The sequence below is a fragment of the Haliotis rubra genome, unplaced genomic scaffold, assembly GCF_003918875.1.
Source record: "Haliotis rubra isolate DU_JTF1 unplaced genomic scaffold, ASM391887v1 Scf125, whole genome shotgun sequence".
Taxonomy (NCBI): Eukaryota; Metazoa; Mollusca; class Gastropoda; order Lepetellida; family Haliotidae; genus Haliotis; species Haliotis rubra.
This window is the reverse complement of record NW_025765170.1, coordinates 34,451-45,151: the sequence shown is the minus strand read 5'-3', so window position 1 is coordinate 45,151 and position 10,701 is coordinate 34,451. Positions and strand designations below refer to the sequence as shown.

Below are 10,701 nucleotides of genomic sequence, written 5' to 3'. Positions count from 1 at the left end.
CACAATGTATATTTTGTCACTTAAGTTATCGTGTATCAAACAAGTATTTAAAAAATATATATGAAAGGAATAAAACCAGGTTTTTAAATCATATGGAAATCTAAAGAAATATATTTACAATGTGAAGTTGTTCCTTGCTGGAAGAATCAGTAATTTATTTCACTAGAAAGTGGGGTCTAAGGGATGAAACCATAAAGCTGGCTGATTGTCTAAGGTTTTTGTTTGTTTGCTTTTACTTGTTGAACGCCGCAAGCAGCCATGTTACAGCTATATGGCGTCGGTCTGTAAATAATCGAGTATGGACCAGACAATCAAGTGTTTGAAAGTGCAAGGATTGAAATAAGAATAGAATGACATGTGCCAACCAAGTCAGCGAGCCTGACCACCCGATCCCGTTAGTCGCCTCTTACGACAAGCATGGGTTGATTAAGATCAATTCTAAGCCAGAACTTCACGGATGATTGACTTACTTAATCATTATCTCTTTCAAGTATTACAACGTACATCGGTTTTTTAAAATACCGTCATACCATATACCGTAATTGTTCCCATGACATTATCTTATAATCTGATGCCTCTTCTGATTGGATGACTAAAATAAAATGAAGACATCCAAGTATGATGACTAAAGACTTTCCCAGTGAAGTGAATTATATGCACAATTTTAAAACTAACATTAAATCAGTGTATTCAGTGTATGTATTTTTTTTAAACTCATTGATAGCTATTTCAGTTACTTCTTAGTACATGCCAACATGAATATTACACTGAAATATATTTTTAAAGCAAGTTGAATTCAGAGAAAATGTTCAACAGCAAAATATTGGAGCCCGTTATTTAAAGAAATAGCGTGTGTGGAATTCACACCGTTCATGGTCGTCTCTATTAACAACTATAATTCGTTCTGTTGCTCGTGTACTTTGTGATATCAAAATTGCGATTTGTATTTTCATAATTTTTTGAAATCTTTAAAACAATTACATGCTGCCAGAATAGAACCTGATCAAAGTATATTTATAATGGTGGCATGGTGGGCGAGCTGGCTAAGGCACCAGGCTAGTGATCCCGTGAGCTTGAGGTGTCGGGATCGAGCTCATGCCTGTGACAGGGTGTAAAAACCTTGGAATCAACATTGTGTGCAGACTCTTACAATGTTGTCACAACCCCTAGTGAACAGTACACAACCCTGTGCACTTAAAAGAACCCACGAATCCGTTGTTATATGACCAGATGGTGGCCACATGAATACGTGCAAACATCTAGTTGCTGGTACAGCAACGTGCAGTAAACTTGGACAAAGTACTGTGACTAGGATTCCCAGTCCATCCAGCTGTATATGGGTACCTCGTAAGGATGAGATAGCCGCAATAACTCGGAATCGTGTTCAAGCGTATTACTTTTACTGAAATGCCTAACTATATCATCGTTAGAAATACCTCGAGATCGCCAAATGACGAAATATAAACAATGGTGCCCGCAAGCTACCGACGAGAGGCTTTGTACACGAACTCTGTTGTAGGAATAATGCAAAAGACCGTATTTTGTCACAAAATCGTGAAATTCGGGCCATATTCGTGCGTAATATATACCGTACGAGTCGTGCATGTGTAATCTACAGGGTGCCTCTATGCTTAAAGGGACCCAGTGACTTCCCGGTTCGCTTTTTCTGTCCGTGTTGCAAATAAACAGTATAGGATATTTCAGTCTCTTCAGCCCATTAAATTCTATTTTATTACCACATGTTCGGAATTATATTCTCTCAGGCCTTGGGGAATGTCGTGTGCCATACTTTTCACTTGGGCTATGGGATATTTTACGGTACTACACCAGCGCCAGCCACAATATGTGACACTTTAATTAACCACTTTTCTTCTTCTTTGTAAATACAGTCTCTCTCTCGAACAGCTTTCCCGCTAAAGTTTTAGGATTTTTCGAGTAAGCGCTTCACACTATTATTATACCACATACAAACCATGGAATCGTTTTTAACCATATTCTTTTTACTTAGAAACAATAGGGTCAACGAGTTCGTTGTATTCATACACTGTGAATCGGTCACTTTAATTAGCGGTCCTTAAGTAGGGTTTTGACGAGCTCTCAGCCAATCAGAATCGAGTATCACATATTGTCGTGCTAGAATAATGTTTCACTATATCGGCGCTAGAAATGTCTGGCTGTGTAACCATCGGGAGTGGAACATCTAGACCTCATGTCTAGCATCAGACACGCTAAGAAAGGCTGATAAACACGGCTTAGGTGTTGTGTGTCATACTTTGAAAACAGTGTATCATATATTTATAAGGGTGTGTCATACGTTTGGAACAGCGTGTCATACTTTGGGCGTGGTTATACATTCTCCCGTCATTTTAGTAGTAAAATCTGCAAGAATTGTACGAGGCTAAAGTCACACTTTTAGGAGGATCTGTCTTACTTCTGGAACGGATTGTCATACGTTTGGGACACTGTGTCATACCTTTTGTAGAGGTTATACTTTCTCCCGTCCTTTACTGTAGATACATCTGCAGAAAACGTGCAACACGAATGTGGAACGTTTCGAAATCTGTGTAAATCGCCACCATCCCCATCCCAGTCATCACCAGCGTGCCCTGCACGTGTCCTGCATGGCAGTGTCACCAATGTCGGGGGTGTCTACCCGTGTATGAAAACCGCACGATAGATTATATGGTACATTTCAGTGTGTATATGGTGGTACCATACTGAAGGACACTTACATGCGACGTTTGACGCATGGTAAGTGTCACATCAGACGAAGGATGACAATTCACCAGTGTCAGTGCACACCTGTGAGTCTCTCACACCACCCAAAGGTCCTTTTCGGGACGACCCACCTCTCCCCAAAGAATGCTTTGTACATTGCAAACAACGATAGCATGACTTGTTTTTCTCCAGCGGCGGTAGCACGACCATCGGTCGTCTTAATTTCGCTTCTGTCTCTCCACATTTGCATTATACTTTCACTCCTCTTTTTGCAATACTTGGTAAAAACAACAAAACATATGCGTGTTGTTAGCATTACGCTTCTGCTTTTACAGGAGCGCTTTAAATTGGATTGGAAAGGGTATGGTCGTCACAGGTTTAGAACTACCCGTCATACTTTTAGAACAGTTAGTCATACCTTTGGCGTGGTTATACGTTCTCCCCTACATTTAGTAAAACCTACGGAAAGGGGCAGCGACTAATGACATGGTTTTGGGAGGGTCTGTCATACTTTAGGAACAGTCTGTAATACTATTAGAACAATGTGTCATACTTTTGGGACAACTCGATATACTCTTGGCGTGGTTAAAGGTACTCCGTTTATAATACCGTGCTTTGCATTATACTTTTCAACCCATCTTTTTACAATACTCCGGTAAAGGCAACAAAACATATACGTGTTGTAAGCATACACTTCTGCTTTACAGAAGAGCTTTTAAAAGTTTATTTATGCGTGAAATATTTGCAACTTATTTATCCCATTCCTCTTTGGATATAGATGTACCTAGTATTGAGACCTTGTGAGCTAGAAATTGTCTAATGTCGATTATAGGGAGAGTTTCTTTCATACAAATGGAAACACGTTTGGTTGGCGAAAGACGTAGCTGATCCCGCATACACGTGTTGTCTCTTAGGTCCATAACCGACGCGTTGAAAATAGTCGCGGGGGTGTTGCTCTCGCTGAGGGAGTGGGATGCTGTAAAACCAGTATGGTCAGTACGCAGCACACGATAGCTAAAGTAACCAGAGAAATATCCACACTTTAATTTCGGTTTTCGACATAGTATTGAAGTCTCAGTTTCACCATCTTTAGCGCTGGTTTCCATTCTCGAATAAAGATATCGTTCAGGGGGTTTGGCGTGGTCGCTGACAACATTTTCGGCTACGACACCAACCCCACGATTCGTCGATCGCACTCGACCAGTAAATAGCCCGGCATCTCGCTAAGCTGCACTCTCTCTCTACTTTGAGAGCCACAAACACGTCACACGTCACGTCCACGTATACTTTACAGAGTAGGAGTAGTAGTATCTATCGTCATGTCTCAACAGCCGAACGATGGGGTGTATAAGGACGACATGTTCCAAATCAACTACGCCCTAACCAATGCCCTCTCACACGTGATGGTAGCCGTCCGTCACAGCATGAGCTCCTCCAAACCGACCCCGCCACTCCAACAACAAGCAAGAGCAGCAGCACCAGCACCCGCGCAAAAAAGACGCCTCAACCCCGACACACCGACCCAACATCGTCGACAACTGAGAACCCGCCACCAACGACGACAACGCAACAGCCGCCGCCGCCCACCAACACCGACAAGAAAACCCACCCACAACCACCACCACCACGGCCGACCACGCACCCCCAAACTTGAAGCGGCCGAGGAAACCGACGCTCACGTGTCGCGATATATCGCGAGAAGAAGAAGAAAGGAAGAAGACAAACGACGGCATAACAACCGTCACCAACGACAGCGAGAAAAACCGAAGAAACAAAAGACAGCGCCCTCTTCTTCTACGAAGATAGGTATCCAAGAACGTCGGGAGTCAGGAGAAGAAACAACTGTCGAACTCGACGCTGAATTACAGAGGCTCGTGGCTGAGCTGGTGGACTGTAGCGCCGCGTGAAAGCGCATCCTGGCATATAAATGAAATAAACGAACGGATCGTGTGCTCCGTTGAAATGTAAAACACGCTATTCGGTTGTTATTTTCGTACGCGGTATATGCCTCTCTCTTTCTACACCGGACAAAACAACAACAAACAAACAAACAGACATAGACTCGATATAAAAGCATCGCGCTTCTGCTTTACAAAAGGACCCGTGAAGATCCGGGGTAGAGTAGGTCTTCAGCAACCCATGTGCTTGCCACAAAAAAGCGACTTCTTGTCGTAAGAGGCGACTATAAGTTTATTTATGACGGTGATATTTCAGCGGTTAATTTCGATGCCATGCTGTTGATCACTGCGGAAATATACTCAGGCCAATAATGCTATCACGGCCAACGTGCACTCACTCACACGATAACTAAAGTAGTTTATTTATGCGTGATATTTCAGCGCGCCAGGACAGAGATAATGCCAATAATGCTCGCGACTTTTAATGACGATTTTTGTCGTAGTATCGAAAATTTTGTTTCGCCGTTTTTATCCGTGGTTTCCATCCTCGAATAAACAGGTGTCCTCCCATTTGTGAGAACTCCCAGTTGTGAGACACATTAATTTATGGTTCAGTGCACACAGGTGGTGCTTCCCCATCCTTACGATGAAAGTGGGAACAGCCCTGTTGCTGAAGAGTACCCGCAGGACAGTTCATTAATGAGTTAATTAACACAGAAGACATTGTTCGTTGAAGAGCATTTATTGTTTTCAATAAAGAACAAGTTAGATACTGAAATACTGAAAAAGATTATCATTTTATTTACACAGAAGAAATAGTTCATTAAATATTTCATTATGATTTATGATTCACACATTTTGATGATTAACACATTTGATTAACTATTATGATGTTTGCGTGTCATTATAAAACACTTTTGTACATGGGTCCATATTTCGAGATCTTGACACTTTTCATATTTCCAGCAGTTTGCCGACTGCATCAAGATACTGCTTGTGATTTTTCGTTCCATCGGCGAGTTGATCTTTGAGTCTATGTAGGCGATTGTCTATTTCCCTATACACGCGTTTCCTCGATCGAGGGGCGCCTCCCAGGTCGAGTTGGCACAGCTTGGTCTTCTCTGCCTTCTCTATTTTCGGAGGCGGTGGACATCTTCTGGAGGATGGTCATGATCGGTCACATTCCAAAGAAAGTCGCCGACTTTAGTGCATTTGCCGTTGCACGTTGTTTTTGTACATCTCCAATAGGTACAAGTCTGGCGCTGCCCGTTCTTGTAATACAGGCAGGGATACTCTCCCCGTTATATAGTCTGCCTGATACAGGTAACCCTGAAAGATCACCTGAATACTGCCTCGTGAACTGGTGATATATTCTACTTGTTGAAGGCCTGCCATAATGGTGATCGGAAAGAGCAGTCAAAGGTTAATAAATACATTTGGATTAATTATAGTTACAACAGTTATTGCTAGATTTTTCAAACACGTAAATCTGAGTTGGTGAATTACTTTCTCTTTCAAATGATCACGAAGTTACCTACACAAAGTGTTTATTTTTTTAAAGCCATTTACCTGAGTAGGTTAATTACTTTATCTTTTAGAGATTCATTAAGTTACCTCCACAAGATTCAGTTAAATAGCTAATCCCTTATTAGTTGGGGTTAATCCATTCTATCAGATAGGGGAGTAAGGTGTGTTTTCTTTGCTAATTACCTACTCCACTGTCTCACAACTGGGAGTCTCACAACTAGTAGTTCTAACAAATGGGAGTAGACCTTCCGATACGATATTGTAACTACTTGGGATGCAGTCATATGATTTAAATTTGCACGTGGTGCTTAAGTATATCAAGTCTGTGTAATACCACAATATACAATGATGAACTATCAAAAAGTATTTCGATTACATGAAAGAACATTTCAACTATTTATTAAGTTATAACTTTCTAGATATGAAACTTAAATGTGCGGGCCCAATGTATGTTTGATTACAAAGTTCTCTGTTATTGTCTTCCTACAGTCAACAAAATATCATCATCTGGTGTTGAACTGAACCGTCAAAAGTACTGGAAAGAACCCAAAAGGCGTATATTGTTCATGCGGCACTGCCGGACATTATTTTGGTGTATTCCCTGAGTGGCCGCTCTGGATTACGCAAGTGTTAATTGCGCTGGCCAGTCAGGGACAACCGAACCGGGTCGGTGGCCGCTTGAAGGGACTGCCCCATAATTAATAAATGAACGGGTGTGAAAACTCGATGGCCACATCGGGCATAAATCCTTGTTTCAACGAGGCAATCGGGTATTGTCACTTTGAACAGTGATACAGTGTCGCTTATGTATTGTTTATCATCTCAGCTCGGTACGCTGGCCACGTTGAGCGGGTTGATGGAGGCATTTCTAAGAATAGCTTCTACTGGTAGAAACTTATTATATAGAATAACCTATACAATAGCAATCTCTACCAGTGGAAGCTCCAATCTGATCCTACTAGTAGATATTTTCATATATGGGTGTTGAGCCATAGTTTGTATCAACAAAATGGCCATGAAATGATCAATTAATGAAATTTGTATTAAAGTGAGACACATTGATATAGAATTATTTGAATTTCTTTACATTTTTCATATATCAAAATAACATGCATAATAACATGAGTATTATTGTTCAGCAAATGAAGTGTCTTTGATGTTTGCCTGCAGATCAATCAGGGTTTTTACTAGTTGAAATGGAAATTGTATTGGTAGAATCGGATCTGACAGGTAGGATCCGATTTCAATCTCTATTATAGTCTGTTTGCAGTGAAAACGTTCCGATGAATTTCACTTTAAACATAAAAGTAAATCAAATACAGTGAAATTAAAATTGCGAATCCTCATAATTTTACCTTGCCAATTGAACATTTAAATCTCAGAATTTTGTTCAACTTAAGATAAAAGTTGTTTAACAAACGATCATAGTTTTAAATCTCTATTGTTGGTTTGTATTTCAAGGGGGTATGCAAAATAAATGAAACCCCGAGAATAAGAAAAGTTGGTTTTTGCGGTAGTCAAGTTAACGCTCATCTCGCACCGCACCTGCTTTTGTTTCACTGTTCCAACTACTTCGCGTACCGCCTTGTTCAATTGACAAGGTAAAGTTACGAGGACTTCACTTTATTTGATTTACTTTTTTGTTTAAAGTAAAATTCATCGGTATGTTTCCACTGCAAACAGACTATAGTCGGATACTGGTAGAATCTCCGATCAAATCGCAATCTCTACCCTGACATATATATATATATTGGACACATATTTCTCCGAGAGGATCCATTTCTGAAAATATTTGGCACTCAAAGGCAACAGGGCTCATGTCTAAGATGAAATGACTGTAACTTCGTCCAGGGAAACTCATGTAATACAGAGTGTGAATAAATGATGTATAAAGAAATTACCATATTATTTTTACTTTCATTGTGTCTTCATAAGATGTTAAAATGTGCCTTGTAAAATTTGTGCGGCAATCTACTTCTCGGAACCATTTCCCCTCCAACTTGGAAGTTGTTTACAGGAGAAAACAACATCATTTAAAGAAAGACCATATCAAATTATCCAAAGATGGTGTCTAATTTCATTCAATTAAGATAATTCTGGTAGTGACATAAAAAAAAATTCTGCCAGAAACTTCTGCAGGAAAAATAAATTCTGCCAGAACTTTCTGCGGAAAAAAATAATTCTGCCAGAGATTTCTGCAGAAATGCATTTTCAGAGGCAATTTGTGAGCTTATGAACACGTGAACACACTGTCACGTGAACCTTTTGGGTTCATCTCCTTCAGATCTTTCCAATGATATAAAATATATCTTTGTAGCTCGCTTCCTTCTATGTGTCAAGTTAGGACTCGCTGGCAATTCCTAAGTTGTCCCGTCCGGCCTTTTACCCTTTTCCACAAACCATACCGCCATGGGTTTTGATTTGTTCTGTTTGTTTGTTGCCTAAAAAAACATTACGCCAATTTCCCAGCTATGGACGTCGATCAGTAAATAATCGAGTCTGCTAAAGACGCTCTAGTGATTGACATCATGAGCATCGTCCGACGCAATTGGGATACGATGGAATGCATCAACCATGTCAGCAAGCCTGACAATCTGGTCCCGATACAATAAACATGGACCGTTAAAGATTTCAACCCGGACGTTCACGGGTCTAATATATTTCTTCTGTGAAGTCACTTCCATAGCTGTGAAGAAATATGATCGATGAATGCGAGGAACTCCTATCAGATGCATCCAAACTTATAGATTCTTTTAATGTTCCACTTAAACAACCATCATCTATGATATTTCTGCAAGAAACGCATAGCACGAAACAATATACCCGGCATCTGAATGGGATTTAGACATGGAACCAGTCAAAGACGTAGAAATTATCATATTGATTTAAAACACCTCTTAATGCATGAAATGTTAGCTGAATACCATGGACGTTGTATTATTGATTATATGTTATTTAATTTATATCAAATCCGAAGAACTGCCGTTCATTATCATGCCTAAATACACGGGAATTACATATAAACTATTCATCCTGATTTTCTGGATATTGCTGATGTGAAATGTAAACACTCTTTACGCTCTACTGTCTGGCTCAGAGTTCACAATATATATGAACTATGCATAAGATAAGAATGTTGTAGTTCTGGTGACATTCATGATGATTAGACTAAAAGTCAAGGTAAATATTCAGTTTTTTAAAGGTCAATATATATAAGAAGGGATCGTGCATTTTCTGCTACTTAAAGTAACAAAACTCAGTACAATACAACAAGTAAATACATCGGATCAATCAAATTTATTAAATAAAGAATGAGCATATTTGAATGCTGAAAAAGTGAGTGAGTGAATTTAGTTTTACGCCGCCTTCAGCAATATTCCAGCGGTCTGTAAATAATCGAGTCTGGACCAGACAATCCAGTGATCAACAGCATGAGCATTGATCTGCGCAATTAGGAATGCTGAAAAAGAGTACATGGAATCAACAAGAACCAACAGAAGTATTTTAAAAGGAAAATGACAAGAGGAAGGAGACATAACTGTTGAAAAGATTAATGTAATCAGATGTTATAATCTTTTAACATTGATGAAAGGTCACCATTGAAACTGTTAGTTTACAAATGCGTATAGTAAGTATGTTTCAAACCCTATCAAACGCTTTAACAACATTACAGAAAATCATAATCATAGTTCGTGCTTGCCACGATGTTATTCTATAGTTCAAGTCATTATGAGACACTAGAGTGGCCAAGAATTAATCCGGATTAAGTTATATAAAAGTTGATTTATGTGATTATGTTGGTGTAAACGTTTCAAAACAAGTCTTTTCAATATCTCCTCTCCCCTATTATGCATAATACACTTAGGATTACAGTTACAATCTTTGATTACTCTTATCAGAGTTTCTTCATGTATTGCGGGATTTGATAAGAACACTGCTGTCTTGTAAGGTGATATCTTTGAGAAAAGATTCACAACGCTGATTTACCCGAATATGCGGATTAGAATTGGTCTCTTGCTGTTGAAGATTTTTAGCTTAAACGTGACTTCACCCTTCTCGGTATCGAATAGACTGGAGTTTTATCACTGCAAGAATCGGTGAACAAGAGAGGGATAAATGTTGTCATTAATCTGTCTTTAATAATGTATGTCAATAATTTCCAGTAATAAGAAGTACGTTATTCGTCACATGCGGTACACTAGTATTTGGCAAAGCTTTCTTTGGCTACCTTCTTGAAAAATAGTTATTCCTGTTTTCCTTTCATGACTAATACTACCGGCACATATGGTCCTTGGTATAGGACGGCCGCAGTCGGCGTTTGAGTCCATACCACACAGGGTTTGTCAGATGGTCGATCAGTTATTACTGTATGTGGTATGTTGTCAACATGTTACTGTTTGTGTTATACGTGGCAACTAGCAAATGTGACAGCAATATCACAGCCTCCCCGGCCCGCTAGGAAGGTGCTTCGCTAATTGTACCTTCTGATTGGAGATATTTGATGCTAAACTGATAACACCTCTAAGTGTCAACATGAATAATTAAGATTTGCCGAGTC

General features: G+C 39.7%; 1 protein-coding gene across 1 annotated transcript; it reads left to right on the top strand.

Moving 5' to 3' along the window:
• Nucleotides 1-4,037: 4,037 nt before the first annotated feature.
• On the top strand, nt 4,038-4,625 carry LOC124266334 (conglutin beta 5-like). The gene has a single exon (XM_046701137.1). It carries the CDS (start codon nt 4,038-4,040, stop codon nt 4,623-4,625), a length of 588 nt encoding a protein of 195 aa, XP_046557093.1.
• The last annotated feature ends 6,076 nt before the right edge of the window (nt 4,626-10,701 follow it).

Coding starts and splice junctions, on each gene's coding strand:
- LOC124266334 (XM_046701137.1), top strand. CDS start 4,038: ATGTCTCAACAGCCGAACGATGGGGTGTATAAGGACGACATGTTCCAA.